Raw genomic sequence first — 23,068 nt, forward strand, 5'->3', positions numbered from 1 at the left:
GATGTATACCACAGAGCCTGGGGGTGCATCTGCGGGAAATACACGGACCAAAAATCTAAAAGCAACACTTTCGGTTTTGCTCCCATTTTGCATGAGCTGAACTCAAAGATCTGAAACATTTTCTACAGACACAAAAGACCCATTACTCTAAAATATTGTTCACAAATTCGACTAAATCTGTGTTAGTGAGCACTTCTCCTTTGCCGAGATAATCCATCCCACCTCACAGGTGTGGCATATCAAGGTGCTGATTAGACAGCATGAATATTGCACAGGTGTGCCTTAGACTGCCCACAATAAAAGGCCACTCTGAAATGTGCACAGTTTTGACTTACTGGGGGGGGGGGGGGGGGGAGGATGTCAGAAAACCAGTCAGTATCTGGTGGGGCCACCATTTGCCTCACGCAGTCTAACACATCTCCGTGGCATAGAGTAGTTGATCAGGTTGTTGATTGTGGCCTGTGGAATGTTGGTCCACTCCTCTTCAATAGATGTGCAAAGTTGCAGAATATTGACAGGAACTGGAACACTCTGTCGTATACGCCGATCCAGAGCATCCCAAACATACTCAATGGGTGACATGTCCGGTGAGTATGCTGGCCATGCAAGAACTGGGCTGGTGTGGTTACACGTGGTCTGCAGTTGTGAGGCCGGTTGTACTGCCAAGTTCTCTGAAATGCCTTTGGAGACGACTTGTGGTAGAGAAATGAACATTCATTGCACGGGCAACAGCCAATTGCACACTCCCTCAAACGTTGCGACATCTGTGGCATTGTTCTGTGTGATCAATCTGCACATTTCAGAGTGTCCTCTTATTGTGGGAAGTCTAAGGCACACCTGTGCAATATTCATGCTGTATAATCAGCACCTTGATATGCCACACCTGTGAGGGGGAATGGATTATCTCAGCAAAGGAGAAGCGCTCACTAACACAGATTTAGACAGATTTGTGAACAATATTTGAGAGTAATGGGTCTTTTGTGTATGTTGAAAATGTTTCAGATCTTTTAGTTCAGCTCATGCAAAATGGGAGCAAAACCGAAAGTGTTTCGTATATATTTTTGGTCAGTGTACTTGCACTAGCCATAAAGGTGCCCCACCTCTGGGCATAGAGAGGGCATCTATAGCTGTGCACTGCAGAGGAGATGTGGCTGGACCAGGAGGGTCAAAAAGAATTGTCTATCCTGTGCACCCTGTAAGCAGCCGTGGCCTACAAGAGTGATCTGACCTGACTTACTCTAGCCCGCTGCTGAGGCGCCTGCATAGGGCAAGTCATCATCTCTATTATGCCACTGCGCGACCCCTTTAACATCCTGAAGTATACAGTAAGAGCACATTGCAGGAGGCATACGCAGCAGTGCTCTGCGAACCTCATGGTCAGTAACAGATAGGAAACGGAAGGGTGAGCTGCAGGAGATAGAGCCAGCATTAAGGCCCCATTCATATGACCTTTTGGTCCGTATATTTTGCGTATTGCAATTGGATCTATTAATTTCTATCGTTCTACAAAAAAAAAAACTGACAGCACACAGTGCGCTGTCCGCATCCGTATGTCTGTTCCGCAGTCCCCAAAAAAAGATAGAACATGTCCTATTCTTGACCGTTTTCTGGACAAAGATACGCATTGTTACAATGGGTCCACAAAAAAAACAAAAACGGATGCAACACAGACCACACAGATGACATCCGTTTTGGTCGAGGTGGTCCCACAGCCACCGGAGGGGACGTGGGGAGGATCCATCAAGGTGGTCCAACAGCTGCTGGATGGGGTGTGGTAAAGATTCATAGAGCGAACATGCCCATCAAGGTGGTCCCACAGCTACCAGAGGAAATGTGGGGAGGATCTATCAAGGTGGTCCCACAGCTACCAGAGGAAATGTAGGGAGGATCTATCAAGGTGGTCCCACAGCTACCAGAGGAAATGTGGGGAGGATCTATCAAGGTGGTCCCACATCTGCTGCAGAGTGTGTGGAGGAGGATCCATAGAGCGAACATGACCATTGAGGTAGTCCTACAGCTGCTGGAGGGGGCGTGGGTGAGGATCCATAGAACGAATATGACCATCATGGTGGTCTGACAGCTGCTGGAGGGGATATGGGAGAGGATTCATAGAGCGAACACGACCATCGATGTAGTCCTACAGCTGCTGGAGGGGGCGTGAGGGAGGACCCATTGAGAACACGACCATCGTGGTTGTCCCACAGCTGCTGGAGGGGGCGTGGGGGAAGAACCATAGAGTAAAAGTGACCATCGAGGTAGTCCCACAGCTGCTGGAAGGGACGTGGGGAGGGATCCATAAAACGAACGTGACCATCGAGGTAGTCCCACAGCTGCTGGAGGGGCTGTGAGGGAGGATCCTTAGAGAACACGACCATCATGGTGGTCCCACATCTGCTGGAGGGGGCATGGGGGAAGAACCATAGAGTGAAAGTGACCATTCACTTGGTCCCACAGCTGCTGTAGAGGTGTATGGGGAGGATCAATAGAGTGAACACGACCATCAACATGGTCCCAGAGATGCTGAATTAGTTGCTAAGATAGCTTGATGTTCCCATTCTAAAGTGGACTCACAGTGAACATGATCCATGGAAATCATAATTTGTTTTTAGGCTGAACTCTGGGGTCACCCATCTAATTTTCTTACAAGATGGCCCTTGTTGTGTAGGGGCAGAGGCTATAATAAAGTGGCCATTCAGTGTATATACAGTAATACTAGGTGTAGAATAATATACGGCCAGATGAAGTGTTATACTTACATTGATATAAGAAGCGTTAATATAATCCGATCCAGAGAGACTTGATCTCAGCGTCACCCGGGAATCATCATCTGCAAAACCAAGAGACAACAGCTCAGTATCTGTGAATTCTAAACCGTCACATCCAAGACTTTCCACCGAAGAAGATGATTGTAGAAAATTTGTAACAATGAATTCTGATGAGGAACATCCATCATCAAGTGTCAGCACCATGGAGAAACATTCTCCACCAGGGCCCTGTAGTGTTAAAGGAGTCATCCAAATCTTTACAACCAATGGTCTATCCTTAGCCAGGCCGTCAATATCAGTTCCGTGGGGGTGGGACCTTTGGCACCTCCTCTGATGAGCTGTATGAAGGGGTGATGGTGTTTGGGAGGATCTGTGGCCTCCTTATTGCTCACATTGCTCTGTAGTACTGTAACGTTAGTAGCTGTGCTTCTAGTGAATGCACCGATGCCGTGATACCAGGCACAGCCGCTACTGACTGTACGCCGTCATGTATGTGAACAATGAAGAGGCAGCAGCTCTCACTGAAGCCCCCGAACAGCTGAAGGTGGTGGGAACGAGGGTCAGACCCCACCACTCTGATATAGATAACCTGTCCTGAAGATTTTACTGAAGGTAATAACCTCCTAATCTATAAACGTGTATAATGCCACAATCGATCACATACAGTATATCTTCATTACATCGGACTACAAGGTGACATCCTGTAGTTCAGCCAAAAGAGTTTTAGATTGAAAAAACTGCTGAATATATGTGAGAAGCTGGATATACAGATGCGTCCACTCTTACCCGATCTCCAAACTGGAAGTGGTGTCAAGTGGCCACAAAACAACATAATATCGCAAGACTGTAACTAAACTGCAAATGACTGTAATACACATCACAACCACTGGGTGGCGAGTGCTCAAGCTGCTTTGGCCTCAGACATGAGATATTTATCAGCAAAAATTTGGTGAGATCTATCAAGAATGTAAAATATAAGAAACTGGATCGCACACCCTCAATACTAGGCTTTTATCTAATAACTGCTTCTCAGCACAATATGTAGAATACCTACCCCTATGCTGCATACTGTACATCAGGCATTGGTATACAATTTGATCAAAAAGCATAGGCCCACTCACCCCTTTTATTAGCAGGAGTCTGCATAAGGGTGTATAAATTCCTACCACCTCTCAGTTGGAGTTCCTGAGAGCATGTGATAAGGTGACAACTGTTCACATGGTGTGGTGCTGTGCGGCGGCCATTGTTGGTGGGGCCCAGTGCCAGGGTGGCTCTGCCAGACAGCGGGGGCGTTGTTTGGCCGCTGGGTCCCGTTGCCTATTGGTGCAGTGCTGTGGCGCCGGTCGTCGCCGCACATCGCCGCGCCAAATTTTGAGTAGGTTCCCACTCGAGGAGGTAACCTTGTCGTGGTGAGTGGGCCTATGATTTCTGATCAAATTGCATAACAATGCATCATGTACAGTATGCAGCATAGGGGTAGTTTTACTATAAATTGTGCTGAGAAGCAGTTATTAGATAAAAGCATAGTATTGACGGTGTGCGATCCAGTTTCACTCTTATATTTTACATCTATTGAGAATATTAAGTGTGTGAAAGTCAAACACATGAGAGTAAAGGAACACTGAATCCAGAATCCAAACATCATGTGTGATACTGCCTGCTGAGCTGTGTATCTAATCCTGTCATATGTGATACTGTCTGCTGAGCTGTGGATCTAATCCTGTCATATGTGATACTGTCTGCTGAGCTGTGGATCTAATCCTATCATGTGTGATACTGCCTGCTGAGCTGTGGATCTAATCCTGTCATATGTGATACTGTCTGCTGAGCTGTGGATCTAATCCTATCATGTGTGATACTGCCTGCTGAGCTGTGTATCTAATCCTATCCTGTGTGATACTGTCTGCTGAGCTGTGTATCTAATCCTATCCTGTGTGATACTGCCTGCTGAGCTGTGTATCTAATCCTGTCATATGTGATACTGCCTGCTGAGCTGTGTATCTAATCCTGTCATATGTGATACTGCCTGCTGAGCTGTGTATCTTATCCTATCCTGTGTGATACTGTCTGCTGAGCTGTGTATCTAATCCTATCCTGTGTGATACAGTCTGCTGAGCTGTGTATCTAATCCTATCCTGTGTGATACTGTCTGCTGAGCTGTGTATCTAATACTGTACTGTGTGATACTGTCTGCTGAGCTGTGTATCTAATTCTATCCTGTGTGATACTGTCTGCTGAGCTGTGTATCTAATCCTATCCTGTGTGATACTGCCTGCTGAGCTGTGTATCTAATCCTATCCTGTGTGATACTGCCTGCTGAGCTGTGTATCTAATTCTATCCTATGTGATACTGTCTGCTGAGCTGTGTATCTAATCCTGTACTATGTGATACTGTCTGCTGAGCTGTGTATCTAATCCTATCCTGTGTGATACTGTCTGCTGAGCTGTGTATCTAATCCTATCCTGTGTGATACTGTCTGCTGAGCTGTGTATCTAATCCTATCCTGTGTGATACTGTCTGCTGAGCTGTGGATCTAATCCTGTCCTGTGTGATACTGTCTGCTGAGCTGTGTATCTAATTCTATCATGTGTGATACTGTCTGCGGAGCTGTGTATCTAATCCTATCCTGTGTGATACTGCCTGCTGAGCTGTGTATCTAATCCTATCCTGTGTGATACTGCCTGCTGAGCTGTGTATCTAATCCTATCCTGTGTGATACTGCCTGCTGAGCTGTGTATCTAATTCTATCCTATGTGATACTGTCTGCTGAGCTGTGTATCTAATCCTGTACTGTGTGATACTGTCTGCTGAGCTGTGTATCTAATCCTGTCCTGTGTGATACTGTCTGCTGAGCTGTGTATCTAATTCTATCATGTGTGATACTGTCTGCGGAGCTGTGTATCTAATCCTATCCTGTGTGATACTGCCTGCTGAGCTGTGTATCTAATCCTATCCTGTGTGATACTGCCTGCTGAGCTGTGTATCTAATCCTATCCTGTGTGATACTGCCTGCTGAGCTGTGTATCTAATCCTATCCTGTGTGATACTGTCTGCTGAGCTGTGTATCTAATCCTATCATGTGTGATACTGTCTGCTGAGCTGTGTATCCATTCCTATAATGTGCTCTGTGCTGCTTGGACCCTGCTCCTTCCACTTTGTAACAGGATTAGATGCATCAGCTCAGCAAACATTATCACACATGACACTATTAGATACACAGTTTAGCAGCTTAGCAGACAGAATCACACATGGCAGAATTAGATACACATCTTGTCCTACAGAATCACACATGTTAGGATTAGGTACACATCTAAGAGGACAGTATCACATATAATTGGATTAGATACATAGTTCAGCAGACAATCAATAATCAATAAGTATTTTAAATGTCATGCAAAAATTGCAGTATATACTGACACCCAATGTATCTGATTTGTATTATGTACATTTGTAACATGTAATGGGACTGTTAAAAGTATATAATATTCTCTGCATAAGGCTGCATACACACGACCGTTGTTGAGGTCCCGCAATTGAGGTCCCCAATGCACGGGCAACATCCGTGCCGCGGGCCACACCCATTCAACTTGTCATATTTGTTTGCGGTGCGGAACAACGGAAAGAAACACCACGAAAGCACTCCATAGCGCTTCCAGTGTTCCGTTCCGTGACTCTGTTCCATAACTCCGCAATTGCGGACCCATTCAAGTGAATAGGTCTGCATCCGTGATGTGTGGTGCACACGGCCGGCGGCCGTGGATTGCCGACCCACCGTTTGCGGGCCGCAATACGGCCGTGGGTGGCACACGGTCGCGTGCATGTAGCCTAATACTGTGGTTGGTGTGTGTTATTGTGAATATAATAACTATAATACTAGACTAGCACTGTCTGCTGACACCAAGTGTATCTAAGTCATAGTGTACGGCATATGGAATTGTAGTGAAGAATGGCACAGGTCATTTGTTTAATGTATGCCATTCATTTTTTATATATGTTAAATGTAAGACAAAGACGTGGTGTGAACCCGGCCAAATTTCACAGTTGTAATTCCATTACCAGGTCTTGACCTTATGTTCAGGTATTAGCTAGTAACACAAGGCGCCACCTGCTGTCTAAACGTTGTATTGCAATTCATCCAATTTAGATATAACATCATTTTGTGACATCATCTCAGGACATGTTGAGATAAGTGAGCAGTTAAGTGTGGACACATCTGTATGTGAGAAGCTGAATCGGTATGAGAAGCTGAATCGGTATAAAAACCTGAATCGGTCTGAGAAGCTGAATCGGTCTGAGAAGCTGAATCGTTATGAGAAGCTGAATCTGTATGAGAAGCTGAATCTGTTTGAGAAGCTGAATCGGTATGAGAAGCTGAATCGGTATGAGAAGCTGAATCGGTATGAGAAGCTGAATCGGTATGAAAACCTGAATCGGTATAAAAACCTGAATCGGTATGAGAAGCTGAATCGGTATGAGAAGCTGAATCGGTATGAGAAGCTGAATCGATATGAAAACCTGAATCGGTATAAAAACCTGAATCGGTATGAGAAGCTGAATCGGTATGAGAAGCTGAATCGGTATGAGAAGCTGAATCGGTATGAAAACCTGAATCGGTATAAAAACCTGAATCGGTATGAGAAGCTGAATCGGTATGAGAAGCTGAATCGGTATGAGAAGCTGAATCGGTATGAGATCAATGTAATATTTAACACTTACAAGGTACAACTTTATTATAGCGATTTTTTTTCTTGTTTTCCTCAAATTGACTGATTTCACACTGATGCAATAATCCACTTGGAAGTTCCTAGAGAGAAAGGCAGATAGATGATGGGTCCTGGACAATAGAAAAACATAATGGACAGTCTCAGACAGCAGTAACCTTGTATTCCAGGTAACGCCCTGCAGGTAAGATGTTGGCGTTCTCCTCATCTTCTTCATTATTAAACATTTCCTTATAGCGCAAGGTTTTAACGACGTCCAACAAATTCTCAACAGGAATGTTCTTCTTGCCTGTAATGTATTATTATTATTATAATATTTATTACATGTGATTAGGCCTCAGGACATTAATATTAGGCACTCGGGTGCAGTGATTAGGCCTCAGGGTGCTGATATTAGGCCCTGTGGTGCTGTGATTAGGCCTCAGGGTGCTGGTATTAGGCCCTGTGGTGCTGTGATTAGGCCTCAGGGTGCTGGTATTAGGCCCTGTGGTGCTGTGATTAGGCCTCAGGGTGCTGGTATTAGGCCCTGTGGTGCTGTGATTAGGCCTCAGGATACTGTGATTAGTCCCAGAGTAGTTGTATAAACAAATTGATAGCACTCCAGGTGAAGTATTGTGTGATTTATTCAGCCGGACATAATTTTAGGCAACTGTCACGGCTGGGGATGGGGAAAACCCTCAGCCGTGCGATGCCAGAAGAAGATGTCTGGTCGCTGCTCAGCCAGGACCACAGGATCAGGGAGCAGGTCACCTCCTATCGCGTCCCTAATACTGACCCCGACTCATAGCTGTATGAGCCGACCCTGATGGTAGGAGGGCTCATTCTCCGGAACCTTGGGGTCCATACTAGCCCTCAGGGGGGCCCTGAACTAGGAGCAGGGTAGGACGACCTGTTCCTCCTAGGTGCGGACGAACAGGAGTCTCACTGGCCAAGCTGCAAGGAGATGGGGAACATAAACAGACATATGGATATGACAGGTGAACCAAGCAGTTCCACACTAACCTGCCACAGCCTTGCTGACTGGAACCCGTGCTCAAATACGCTGTCCACACAAACACTAGGGAGACAGCACACACATCAAAACACACAGGTAACCAGGACATCCATAGCTGCAATAAATATCAAGAGCATAAAAACATCAACTTAACATCAGACATTCTTTTTATGACCGCAAGGGTGGCCCTTACTGGAAAGATGGTATATGAACCAGGAGGATGACTCCAGCAAACCGCATGGCTGAAGTACCCCCCAGCAACTGCCGTCCAGCAGGAAGCTAAATAGCCCAAGTGGCCACACCCACACACACTAGGAAAGGGGTTAACCCTTCCATCACCAAACAAGGTAAGTGTCACTTAAAGGGGAAGTGTACAATAAACAATTACACTGCAGCTGTTACCGCAGGCAACGACATGCGTGGCAACCATGTCCTGGGAGTCAGCCCGAAGGCCGAGACACTGCCACAACATGTACACAATACCACACGTTGCCACGGGCAGCCACAAGTGAAGGGAAGTGTCACAGTGCACACCTACATAAACCTTGTGCACACCAGACATAGAAAGTGAACACTAAAACCACACATTACAAGAGGCAACCGCATGCCGTGACAGCGAGCGCCTAGCACCCGCTCAGGCCGCTCCACTGCCAACAACTTAATGTTGCCAACGGCAACCACTCGTGAGGCAAGATACAGAGCTCACACCTGTGGTTGACAACATAGAACAAACCGCTGACAACTGCATGCGAACCAAGGAGTCACGACCACAACCATGGTCGTGACAGCAACGTTTCGGGCTATATGTAGCCCTTCATCAGGCACAATGGATGTGAGCAGGTGATTGAGGAATCGGCACTGCTTCCTTAATCACCTGCTCACATCCATTGGGCCTGATAAAGGGCTACATATAGCCCGAAACGTTGCCTAAAATTATGTCCGGCTGAATAAATCACACAATACTTCACCTGCAACTTTGGAGTGCTGTCAATTTGTTTATACAACAAGAGTAGGGTCCCATAGGTGGATTTTTACAGATGAGCACCCTGTGAAAAGCCAGCAATTAGATGAGTGCTGTGATCAACCGTATTTAAAATAGTCCCAGAGTAGTGGCGGCTGTGATTAGGCATTGGGGTGCAGTGATTAGGCTTCGGGGTAGTGGCAGCTGTGATTAGATCTCAAAGTGGTCTGATTAGGCCTCAGTGTGCTGTGATTAGGCCTTGGGGTACTGATATTAGGCCCTGTGGTGCTGTGATTAGACCTCATAAGTATCTGGTGCTGTGAATAGTCCCCAGAGTAGTGAGGGCTGTGATTAGGCCTTGGGGTACTGTGACTAGGCCTCAAGGTGCTGTGATTAAGTATCATAAGTATCTGGTGCTGTGAATCGGCCCCAGAGTAGTGAGGGCTGTGGTTAGGCCTCAGGACGCTGAGATTAGGCCTTAGGGGCAGTGGGTGCTGTGCTTGAGCCTTGGTGTGCTGTGAATAGGTCCCAGAGTAGTGAAGGCTGTGATTAGGCCTCAGGACGCTGTGATTAGGCCTCAGGACGCTGTGATTAGGCCTCAGGACGCTGTGATTAGGCCTCAGGACGCTGTGATTAGGCCTTAGGGGCAGTGGGTGCTGTGCCTGAGCCTTGGTGTGCTGTGTTGAGGACTTCAGGTTTGGTGGCTGCAGTGGGAGATTAGCACATGTCATATACATATCTATATTGTATACACCAACCCAGTCCAGACTTTAGCGGGATTTCTTCTGTCTTTTTTAATTTCCTGACAGAAAATAAAAAATCAAAACACAATTAGTACCAATTGTAAAACAGAAAAAAGCAAAGAGGCACTGGTATAACCATTGAGGGGACCAGGAGAGTATTAAACATACGTAGAAAAGAACTGTTTTTTCACTCAAAATTTATGGAATCACTTGCATAAGTACAAATATATGATTTATTCTGTTATAAAATCCTCAAAATAGTTTAAAAACATAATAGAATGGTAATAAAATCCCTAAAAAAAATAGTAAAAAATGGCAAAAAGATAAAAAGAACCATATGAGGTTTAGTGATAGGTAGTCACCACTAGATGTCGCTATGTCCACAGGTTTCTAGATGTTGGATATATCCTTAATGGTTCGAAAGTGTCCTCATATTAAGGATATATCCAACATCTAGAAACCTGTGGACTTGTTCTTTGACCCGCTTTTAGGACCCAGCAGAAGCCAGAGCGTCCTCTGCTCTAGATCACGTGAGTAGCCAGCACCACTTCCTGGTCACGTGCAACGCTGAGGATACCACACGCCACGGCCGGTCCGTATAGCGAGGAAGCAGCTACGGAGAATCTAGCACCGATCTAAGCAGGCGACGACCCGATCAGGTCACCAGACAGGAGGGGGTAAAGTAACTACCGACAGTGTCGGCATATCATCTTGCATACTAACCTGTTAACCCCTAATACCTGTGCAGCCGACCAACGGTGTGCAAGCTTCTCTTCAATTAAAGACTGCATTAGTATTATGTGAAAACCACTAACTTGAATCACGCTCTAACACTTCAATAATCTACAAAATCCAAAGAATTAAGGACGTCGACTTTAATTCACCAAGGAACATTCATCTATGGTACATCTAGTGGTGACTATCTATCACTACACCACATGGTTCTTTTTATCTTTTTTCCATTTTTACTATTTTTTTTAGGGATTTTATTACCATTCTATTATGTTTTTAAAGTATTTTGAGGATTTTATAACAGAATAAATCATATATTTGTACTCATGCAAGTGATTCCATATATTCTGAGTGCCAATCAGTTATTTTCTACGTATTATTAATCTCCAGACAACGAGGGTGTGTCTACTGAAGTGAGCACCTTCCCCGTGCCTAGTTATAGTAGAGACACTGGATTACAGATTTTTGAGTATTAAACATATTAGTACCCATACAATAATACCAGCCCTGGTAATACCCTTACAAATGTACCTCTGTATATAAGTGCCCGTAATGTAGTACCACTCCTAGTACTGTCCTGACAAATCTGTTTTAGAGATGAGTAAAATGATTCTACAGAATGGATTTGTCCAATCAGCAAAGCTTCTTCACTGGCACAAGTCCTGCTGATTGTGCCAGTATATACTGTTAGGTATGGAGAGACCAGGGTTTACATTGACTGTGCAGGGGTCTGGAGGGCGGTAATTCCACCAGATAATAAGTGGGATCAGAGTACAATTAATCATATCAAATCTCTTCAATGTTTTGCAGATATTTTTGTAAAAATCACAACAATGTGAAAACACAAACCGATAAAATCCAGTCCTCCATAAACCAGCCAGAACCAGTAAGACCAGGAGTAAGAGCAGAGCAGCCACAGACCCCGCGATGACAGGAGCCGGGCCGCGGACCAGATCTTTAGCTGAAGAAGAGAGAGAGGTGGGGATCGGTCATCCTGGTTCTCTAAATACATTATCCTCCTTTCAAGTGCCGCCTACAGGACAGGATTTAAAAAATGGTCCACATATTTTTTCCAGTCTAAGAAAGGAGGTGGTTGGAGCGATTTTGATTGGAAGCACACAACTTTCAAAGAAAGTGCACCATTTTCACCCATTCTACTTTATAAGTCTGGTCCGAACTACGGCTCTTTAGAGATCACCTCCATTTCATCATCAATTTTCTAAATTGTCAAGCAAAGAGAAAGGTCACAAATTGTCCTGCTAAATTGGTTTTATAACCATTAGCGGGGAAATTTACTCGAAAAGCCAGCCACCTACAGGTGGTACAGGTAGTTTCCCAGGGGACATTGCCTGTAAGATTCTCTACATTAACAGGATCTCCAGAGCTTCCTACAACTCATCATTGCCTGATGACTGATCTGAAGACTTACCTGTGAAGAAGTCCAGAAACACACACGACGACTTATCCTTCAAAGAAGAAAATAGTGAAATCAATAAAAGAAACTATAAAAAACAACTAAAACAACAACAAATGGGTCCATAATAGGGCATGTTATGCAGATTATCACCAGAAACGGGTTTTCTACTAGATCAAGCCACAGCATACCGCAGGGCCACAGTCATGGGTTCTCAATAGGAGAGCAGTTTCACACCTCCACCATTACATTCATGTGATGATATGTTGTCATTTGACCACAGTGGACAACTGTTGCCCACAGCAGTTACATCCCTATTGATGATTTGACCACCAAAATCAAATGGTTAGAGTTTCTCAGTAGGGTCCCTAGCTGGTTTGGGGGTCTTCAACCTAATGAAATTTTGGGAACTTCTAAAACTCGTATGATTATGATGTCCAAGTCATGAAACATGGGAGTTAATAAACCAGTCCATGGCACCATAGGAATCATGTCTTCTCAGCAGTAAGCGCCAAACTACCATCCAGTTAAAAGGTACATACTATGAGATCATGGTAGGCATATGGCTGTTTTGGTACTATATAGAAGTTGCTTACTGAAACACTATTTTGTCCTCAATGGACTTTGAGAATGTTCTGAAGACAATCCAAAGAAGTGAAGGTAAACAAACAAACTGGGTCAAGGAACCATGACTGTAACTTTGGGTTCTAGGGTATTCTAGACTGGTCATCTCAGGGATAGGAGCATAAACCACCATGATTGAGAAGAGCAATAATAGAAGACATTTGGACATGTGATCATGAGTCATAAAATCCATGGATGTGTTCTTCAAGTTGTGAAATTATTTAGTAGACGGTCGGGTTCTAGAGATATATAGAGGAAATCTCCAGAACGTTCACATGAAATAATTATTGGACAGGATTATAATCTACAGGGAGCTCATACCTCCTTCCATGTGCTGGTGACCCTCACATACACCATGTACTCCAGGTTTGGGATGAGAGGAGCATTATAGAAGCCACCATAATGTTGACTATCTCCCAGTGTTATCAACTTGGTCAGGTTGTGCGCAGGGAGGAGTGCCGCAGTGTAGGGGGTCAGGGTGGAGTTGTAATGTGTGCGAGTCACTCCTAGACAGTCACTCCTGTTACTTCTTGGTTCACTAAAGATAATTATTTCATAATGACTGTGTAGAAGAAGAAAGCAGATGTCAGTCACGGTAGGTCAATAATCGGGTCTCACATCACAAAGCCCCCGCCCGCGTGACCTTCCCCGTAAAACAAGTGCAAAATACCCGGCTCATAGATTCCTACCCCCGACACCTAGTGATTGACAGCAAGCCCACCCCCACTCTGAGCTCAACCCCTCCCCCTCTATAAAGGACTGGAGTGAATCAAGCTTTGGATCATAGATGTGAAGTCTTGATGCTGTCTGAGACCTGTCTCGGCACAGCAGTAAAATGTGGAGGCAAAATTTCACTTCAGCTGAAGTCGCGTAATACTTCGGTGAATTAACTCGGAATTCAATTCTGCATCTTTGAAATCATTTAAAATTTGTAATCCAAAAGTTGGGTTTGGTACCGGCTGGTACCTCGGTACCAAACCAGATTTCAGATTGGTATTTTTAAATGTTTTTAAAGACGCAGATACAAATAACGTATCCATTCACCAAAGTCTCACGCGACTTCGGCTGAAATGAAATTTTGCCTCCACATTTTTCTGCTGTGCGGAGACAGGTCTCAGACAGCATCAAGACGAAGTGTTTGAATGAATCGACTTCACATCTATGATCCCAAGATCGATTCACTCAACACTAGTGATATATTCCGTGATATGGGGCTGACTCGGTTCAGCAGTTTCTAACCTGATTGGTCCATGGACATCAGACACCGGTTGAAGCTGTAAAGTGAGATCCTTTATTGCAACAGTCGGGACAGGAGGATCTGAAAAGAAAAAAAATGTCACATCGCCCAGATGATAATGATTTGCACATATTGGATTAACACCTACCGTTCATAGGTACATGTCCATGGCTACAAGGTTCTGTGCACATACCTATCCCTCAGGCCACTATTGGGGATTGTATTAGGTTACCATGTTATATCGATTTATTCTACGTGCTTGTGTAATACCCCAGAGTGGTATTACCGCCTCTTTGCGCCCCTACTATCTCCTATGGTTGACCCAATGTCATCCTATACATTCATTTCCTGATCCTGCAAAAATGTGTATTCATTTCAATGCAACTGTTGTATTTATATGTTCACCAGCAGGTGGCGGCAATAATGGCAGAGCTAGTTTGTCTGGAATGGAACCTTTTTGTCCATTCCAGCCCTCTCTAGAGAGGGAGGAGTTTAGTGAGTTAGAAGTCAGTTGAGAGGACCCCTGTAAGAGGGAGGTCGTGCTGCAGCGAGCCCTGCCTAAGCCTGCAGAACACCTTCAGTTCTGTTGGACCTAGAGGCCCAGCTACAAGCCTCACTAGCCAGGAAGTGTAGTTCCCTGGATAAAGACAAAGAGACAGAGTCAGACTACAGAAATCTAAGTTACAACCTAGAGAGGAAAAGGAAAAGTTCCTATTTAATCCTGTCAGCATAGCAGAGCTAAAAGAGTACAGATATAGTAGAGCTGATTGTGTTCGCCTGCCAGAATTTTAACAAAAAAACTGCTGATGACCAAGATAAAGTTGGACAATTGTTCCCTGATGCAAGTTTATTCAAGTAAAGCTGCTGTTAACTACTGCAATACCAGTGTAGACTCAATTTATTCTGCAAATCCCTCAACTGTTAACCCTATTATCACTGCTTCGGACGACCAAGCTTGGGGTTCTGGATAGCCAAGTAGGAGCACCGTGGCAAGTGCAAAGCTGCACCTAAGGGGACACTATTGGCAACCCTTACACCACTCTGGAATTCCTATGCCTGGGTCCCACCATCACCTTCACATAGGGGGACAGTCCCTCGTTGCTGTAATGCAACTGGCGTCAAGACAAAAACTCTAAAGACTCTCATAACATCTTAAAGGGACCCCCCTAGCATTGGTCTAGTCCGCTGCACTTGTGTAGCCAGATTAGGATCCAATGTGATTGTTTATGTAGATTTCATGTTACTACTTATGTTTAAAACATGACCTGAAGCATGTGACCTGTGCCAGGGTCTAGTCACATGCAGTTATAGGACCAATTGGGGGTACACACCCCATAGGGGAGGGTCTGTATACTAGGACTCCATATTGGATATGCCTCGCTTTTCCTATATATATGTACCATGCTGTATAATCTGACATGCTTTTTAAAAAAAAATCTGTTTAGCCTAAATGCATCACATCGGCCTGTATTCTGCTTATATATACCCCAGAGCGGGCAGTACCATTCCTACAACCTGCTACTCTCGTAAGTGCCTAACCAATATGTGTTTCCAGGTCTGTTCATTAGGTTCTATGTAACTGCAATGTATTGTATTTCATGCACTGTGCATGGTTTACCAGCAGTTGGCAGTGTGCCTGGCAGTAAGCTATACGTAGAATGGAACTAACCATTCCATCCCCGCCCCTCCTTGGGAGAGTGGCCTTGCCTAGATTCTCCAAGGGGAGGTGTGTTTTTTCCTGTTGAGGAGTCTAGTCGAGCCTAGTCTAGCCAGAGGCTAGGGAAGCAGTGCAGTCCTGGACTAGAACCTGGACAGGAAGAAAAGCAGAGAATCAGCAGTCTAAATTAAGCCAGCCTAGCCAAGAGGTTGCAAAGTGTGATCAGAAGTCTAGCAAAGTGTGATCAGAAGCCCAACGTGCACTGAGATTGCTATCTGTGGCGTAAAGCCCAGATAAAGGAAACACCTTACAAGAAACCAGACAAAAGAGGGAGCGTTCAGCACAGCAGTTCACCTGCCAGTGTAACCTAAAACCTTCTGGAGCCAAGAGCTACCGGGATTCTGTCTGAACTGCTCCCCGTTTATTCAAGCATCAAGTAAAATCAACTCAACTTGCATCGAAGTCTAGGGCTTACTTATTCCATCTTCTACCAACTACAAGCTTTCTGAATAGCTGCTACACGGCCTGACCTTGGAACACTAGTATCTAGGTAGGAGCACGTGACCCGTAGCCACACCACCGCTCGGCATCCTAACCCTGGAACTAGGAGAGCCTCCCGGGACTGGTTCGCTTATTAGCATCAAGAAGTGAGTGCTGATCCACTTCTTCTACTACATGGTCCAGATTATGGTCACTGACCACCGTATATAATCCCGTTATATAAGTAGTTTACAGTAGAAATGACAGGAGAGAGCTGAGAATCCACTGGTGTCCATTCCAGTTCATGTCTTCTGTTGGGGCTTGTAGATAATAACACTGAAGATATCGACTCACACATTCCCGGATCACAGACCCGTGACACGTTTTGTCATGATTAGAGATTTGCAGTGTTCACATCCAATTGTGTGAGAGGTTTTATTATTTATTTTTTTGGACGGGCTGGCGGGGGATTCTCATGCCAATGACTAGAGCTGAGCGAATTTCTTAAAAGTTCGATTCAGCTGATTCGCCGAATTTCCCCCAAAAATTTGCATTGTGACGAATTACTTCGTCACAAAGCGCTTTTTTTGTAAGTAGTGGGTGCAATGACAGGGAGCTGCGATAGCGCCTCACCCATCATTGTACCCCTCAAATGCCGCATTCATACACGATCGCGGCATCTAAGTGTAAAATTAACAATAAAAAAATCCATTACATCAAACTTACCGCCTCCATTTGCTTGCGACGGGACAGTCGCCGACATCTTGCTTGAAGATCTCGGCCGAAATCCTGTGTGGCGCGAGATTACGTCATCACGCCGGCTGGCGTGGTAACGTATGATGTCATCACGCCGGCCGAGATCTTCAAGCAAGATGGAGGCTGGCGGCCAGTCGCGAGCAAGTGGAGGAGGTAAGTTTGAATTTTTTTGTTTTTTATACTATTTCAGGTTAAATCGATTCGCTGACACGAAACACAAGAAAATTTGGCTTCTAGGGATTCGATTTGCTCATCTCTACCAATGACCATCATGTTTCTGGTTTTTTTGCCAGCTGTGAAGGATCCTCGTCTCGTTGCCTTTAACGCCCTCAGGTGTAGTCTGTAGTGTAAAAGAAGTTTGTGAAAGCAGGACCAGATTATAGGGGGACCTCCGAGGTCAGCGGTCCAAGGGCCTTCATCACCCAGGACCTCCACCAAAACCACCACAGACAGAACCTCTTCCTTTCGACCTGGGACTGCAAATATGTTTTGGTTTCAGCAGGACCACCACATTTTTCACATCCGGCTGCAGAGCTAGGATCCCAGGCAGAGTTATATTTGTCTGTACCAATGAGGAGGAGGAGCCTGATTCCAGGATGATGGAGAAAACGGAAGTGGCAGATATTATAATGTCTCAGAGTGATGGAGGACTAGAAATTGTAGCAAAACCTCCTGACCAGGGAGGTGAGCATCTTGTGATAGTATGACATAACATGGCTGCCTGTCTTTAGGTGATGTGTAGAACATGGCTACCCATCTCTAGGTGATATATAACATGGCTGCCTGTCTCTAGCAGATACATAAGATGCAACGACATTACTCCAGTTATATTATTATACTCTTTCTGATTGCAGCCACCACTAGGGGGAGCTTAGGCTCTCACTGCACACTGTGTTATTATTGAGGTCAGTGTATATTCAGTAAGCTCCTGAGCTCCCTCTAGTGGTGGCTGAAGGCATTTAGAATTTTATTTCTCTGTTATGTTACGTTTATACCCTCCTAAGGAACAGAAAAAGAATGAGGTCACTGGATCTGGTTAGTTTTACCTCCAATTGGGGTTTCTACACTGGTACTTTTATATTCGCCACCTCCTGCAGATGTGAATCCTCGCAGATGAAATGTGTAATTGGTCCCGTGCTGCAGATTCATTTTATACTGGGTAATGCTGGGGGGAAACCGTTCAGTTATATTCAAGGAGAAGGAAGAATTATAATCTCTCCAGGCCATGATGCTCATCTGGAAGAGAAGGAAACTCATCACATTGCGGTCACTTACTTCATGGGTAACAGACGAGGGACACACCTGGCAGGTAGGTGGCGCCGCACCCATACACATGCTATATAAAAGCCATGTAAATACAGTCTGTAACACAGTAGACAGAGGACTCCTATGAGGACTCCTCACAGCATCTGAGAAGCCATATACATACAGCTGCGAATCTATTACTTATGCTCATTCATTTCCTATTCATCACTGTATTATCTTACAAATCGTCTTGTTCACCTCTTATATACTAAGTTATTCATGATACAGGAGGTCAGAGGTCACAGTAATGCCTGTACGAGCAATTTTAGGCTTTGCAAAAAGTCTCATTCACATTACTATTGGTCTGGAGCGCTGTATCTGTGCAGCCTGAGTAGAGTCTGTTGCCCGTGGCAGGGACTGGAGCGCCCCCACATGGGCTGAGCTGATACAGCACTCCGGATCACTACAGGAGTCCGGGACTGACTGAATCTTGCCTTGTCCTTTAGCAGCGCAGAGCTCCGGGCCATCGGTCTTCCTACCGCAGTGCTGTGATGAGTGGGAGCTGCTGCCCTCACACAGTGTAATGTATATTATTATAACGGTATACATAGTAGATAGAGTACAGTATATACAGTAGAACAGCACTGACTGCTCACTGTCACGTATCTCCCGGCAGATGGTTAGTTACTCAGCGTGTAAAAGGTTCATCTACCGGTTATTGTACTTAAAGAAGAACTACCACAAAAAAATGTTATTCTCTGACCTGTTAGAAAGGTACATGACGTAAACTCTAGTGAAGGAAATCTTCCTATTAGTGAGTTATAACCTCCCTTCTGATCCTCAGCTGTGTCATGTGACCAGCCTCTCCAAATAACACCGCGTCTTATGTGTGGACAGGAAGTCAGTCTCTATGGGAGCCTCAGTCTCAGGCCTCTTTCACACGACCGTATGGCTTTTTCAGTGTTTTGCGGGCCGTTTTTTCTGGACCCGTTTTTTGTTTCCATTGTGTTTCTGTTTCGGTTCCGGTTTTCCGTATGCCATATACAGTATACAGTAATTACATAGAAAAAATTGGGCTGGGCATAACATTTTCAATAGATAGTTCTGCAAAACGGAACTGATACGGAAGACATACGGATGCATTTCTGTATGTGCTCCGTTTTTTTGCGGACCCATTGACTTGAATGGAGCCACGGAACGTGATTTGCGGGCAATATTAAGACATGTTCTATCTTTTAACGGAACAGAAAAACAGAAATACGGAAACGGAATGCATACGGAACACATTCAGTTTTTTTGCGGAACCATTGAAATGAATGGTTCTGTATACGGACCGTATACGGAACGGAAAGAGATCAGAGTGTTGGTCACATGACACAGCTGAGGATCACAATGGAGGGGATAATTCACAAATACTGATGAGAGGATTACCTTCACTACAGATTACATCATGCACCTTTCTAGCAGGTCAGGGAGTAAACATTTTTGCAGGAGTTCTACTTTAACCTCTTAACAGTCACGTTAAAAATGGGAAAACCCTCCCTAGATATTTAATGTGTGTCTGCAGTAAGTCTTGTTGGCGCACAACTCAGGGGACACTATTGCATCTTAACCCCTTAGTGACATCATTCATTTTAGCCTGAAGGACCAATAATATTTTCCCCCTTTGTGATCTAGCAGTCCTAACTTTTTCATTATTTTCTTCTTCTTTTTTTTTATGGGATTAGTTGTAGGTTTTAAAGGAACCATTGTGGGGTATATATAGTGTATTAAATAACGTTTATTCTTTTTGTTTTTAGGGGGAAAGATAAAAAAAACAGCAATTCTTGCATTATTTTGTGGATTTTTTTTTTTTATGGTGTTCACCGTGTGGTAAAAATAATATAATTTCTGGGTCACTACAATGATGACAATACCACAGTTTCTAACGTGCTGGCGTTTCATGTGTGTCCTGATTTTGCCCTGATGAAGGGCTTTCATTTAGCCCAAAACGTTGCCATAACTGTACATTGTGCATCATTATGTCCGGCTGAATAAATATCACTTATCATCTCATCAATCAAACGGAGTGCTGTCTAATTATACAAATACTACGAGTGTGGTTCCTGAGGTGGAGCAAGGAACATAACCGTGACGCGCACCCCCAAATAAGCCAGGTTATTGTTGAGTGCTGTGACTACTTGGAATTCTACCACAGTTTCTATACATTTGTACTGCTTTTCTCTCCTCCTACAGCTCTGCAGCCGCCCCTTCATTCTCCTCCAGACTGACAGGGAGGGCGGCTGCTTTATCTGCTCATATCTCTGGTTTGGTACCAGCTAGAGATATGGGCTTTGTATTGTTTGAAAGCTGACATGCCAAGCTCTCAGACAATAGCAGAATGACTCGATTTCTAATAGTGATTTCTCCTCTGTTGCTTGGACTTTATCTGTCATGCCAGCTTTCAAACAAGACCAGTTGCATGTTTCTAGCTGCTACCATTCAGGAGAACAGGAACGTGATTGGTGGTTCAGATTGAGACTAAGGGGGAGGAGCTACGTGTGACTGAGGAGTTAGTTTCATTTTCAGTCAGAGGGCAGCTGAGGAGACAGGAAGACACAGGTGCTGGTTCTGACACGTGATTGGTGGTTCAGATTGAGGCTTATGAGGAGGAGCTACATGTGACTGAGGAGTTAGTTTCATTTTCAGTCAGAGGGCAGCTGAGGAGACAGGAAGACACAGGTGCTGGTTCTGACACGTGATTGGTGGTTCAGATTGAGGCTTATGAGGAGGAGCTACATGTGACTGAGGAGTTAGTTTCATTTTCAGTCAGAGGGCAGCTGAGGAGACATGAAGACACAGGTGCTGGTTCTGACACGTGATTGGTGGTTCAGATTGAGGCTTAGGGGGAGGAGCTACATGTGACTGAGGAGTTAGTTTCATTTTTAGTCAGAGGGCAGCTGAGGAGACAGGAAGACACAGGTGCTGGTTCTGACACGTGATTGGTGGTTCAGATTGAGACTAAGGGGGAGGAGCTACATGTGACTGAGGAGTTAGTTTCATTTTCAGTCAGAGGGCAGCTGAGGAGACAGGAAGACACAGCTGCTGGTTCTGACACGTGATTGGTGGTTCAGATTGAGACTAAGGGGGAGGAGCTACATGTGACTGAGGAGTTAGTTTCATTTTCAGTCAGAGTGCAGCTGAGGAGACAGGAAGACACAGGTGCTGGTTCTGACACGTGATTGGTGGTTCAGATTGAGGCTTATGGGGAGGAGCTACGTGTGACTGAGGAGTTAGTTTCATTTTCAGTCAGAGGGCAGCTGAGGAGACAGGAAGACACAGGTGCTGGTTCTGACATGTGATTGGTGGTTCAGATTGAGGCTTATGAGGAGGAGCTACATGTGACTGAGGAGTTAGTTTCATTTTCAGTCAGAGGGCAGCTGAGGAGACATGAAGACACAGGTGCTGGTTCTGACACGTGATTGGTGGTTCAGATTGAGGCTTAGGGGGAGGAGCTACATGTGACTGAGGAGTTAGTTTCATTTTCAGTCAGAGGGCAGCTGAGGAGACATGAAGAGACAGGTGCTGGTTCTGACACGTGATTGGTGGTTCAGATTGAGACTAAGGGGGAGGAGCTACATGTGACTGAGGAGTTAGTTTCATTTTTAGTCAGAGGGCAGAGAGAAGCTGAGGAGATGACAGCTCCAGAACTGTTCATGTTTATAGAAATGAGCAGCTTAGGAAAAGAAGTAATTAGCTTATCTGAAAAGGAAAGCCCAGTGACTGGAAGCTGAGGAGAAGACAAGGAAATAAGACGCATCAGGTTGGTGCAAGTCTATGGAAGTTACCTCAGGTGTGATGTTTATAACCAACTAGCAGAAGGACGCGGCTTCGCACGGGTATATTTAATCTATTTCATTTAATGTTTGTGTGTGTCATTAAAAGATATCAACAGTATCCACTATAACAGTGACATCTACAGTATCACGCCCCTTTATCAGTGACCTCCACAGTGGCCTGCCCCCTTAACAGTGACCTCCACAGCAGCCTCCTCTTTAACAGTGACCTCCACAGCAGCCTCCTCTTTAACAGTGACCTCCACAGCAGCCTCCTCTTTAACAATGACCTCCACAGCAGCCGCCCCTATATTAGTTACCTCCACAGTTCCCTGTCTCGTTAACAGTGATTTTCACAATACCCCGCCCCCTTAACAGTGACCTCCACAGAGCTCTGTTCCCTTAAAATGTGACCTCCACAACACCCCGCCACTTAACAGTGACCTGGACCTGTACAGCATCCCACCCCTTAGCATTGACCTCCACAGTTCCCTGCCCTCTTAACAGAGACCTCCACAGCGCCCGCCCCTTTAACAGAGACCTCCACAGCGCCCGCCCCTTTAACAGTGACCTCCACAGCATCCCGGCCCCTTAAGAGTGACCTCCACAGAGGCCGCCCCTTTATTAGTGACCTCCACTGTACCCCATCTCCTTAACAGTAATTTCCACAACACCCTGTCCCCTTAACAGTGGCTTCTACAGCAATGTGCCCCTTAACACTGACCTCTATAGCAGACCGTCCCCTTAACTATGACCTCCACAACAGCGGGTAGGCCAGAGGTCCGGTTTTAGGCCGGACAGTCCGGCTTTTAGACTCCCTGTCCTCCGTCTGGCACAGGGCCTGGCGGACACAGGGATGTCCTTTTGAACAGCTCACTCTCAGACAGCAGGGAGAAAGTCACCCTCCCTCCCACCCCTGTAGC

General features: G+C 45.2%; 1 protein-coding gene across 1 annotated transcript in view; it reads right to left on the reverse strand.

Annotated features, from left to right (window-relative positions):
* Nucleotides 1-23,068, reverse strand: part of LOC120992587 (receptor-type tyrosine-protein phosphatase F-like) — a 96,440-nt gene that overhangs the window by 23,214 nt on the left and 50,158 nt on the right. The window contains exons 4-12 of the mRNA XM_040421645.1: nucleotides 18,132-18,321; nucleotides 14,195-14,273; nucleotides 13,277-13,517; nucleotides 12,347-12,383; nucleotides 11,767-11,878; nucleotides 10,201-10,244; nucleotides 7,646-7,776; nucleotides 7,483-7,570; nucleotides 2,757-2,827 (exon numbers count right to left, since the gene is read on the reverse strand). Coding sequence (XP_040277579.1) covers nucleotides 2,757-2,827; nucleotides 7,483-7,570; nucleotides 7,646-7,776; nucleotides 10,201-10,244; nucleotides 11,767-11,878; nucleotides 12,347-12,383; nucleotides 13,277-13,517; nucleotides 14,195-14,273; nucleotides 18,132-18,321 — 993 coding nt within the window. The remainder of the gene's footprint in view (nucleotides 1-2,756; nucleotides 2,828-7,482; nucleotides 7,571-7,645; nucleotides 7,777-10,200; nucleotides 10,245-11,766; nucleotides 11,879-12,346; nucleotides 12,384-13,276; nucleotides 13,518-14,194; nucleotides 14,274-18,131; nucleotides 18,322-23,068) is intronic.

This window comes from Bufo bufo, chromosome 2 (assembly GCF_905171765.1).
Source record: "Bufo bufo chromosome 2, aBufBuf1.1, whole genome shotgun sequence".
Lineage (NCBI taxonomy): Eukaryota > Metazoa > Chordata > Amphibia > Anura > Bufonidae > Bufo > Bufo bufo.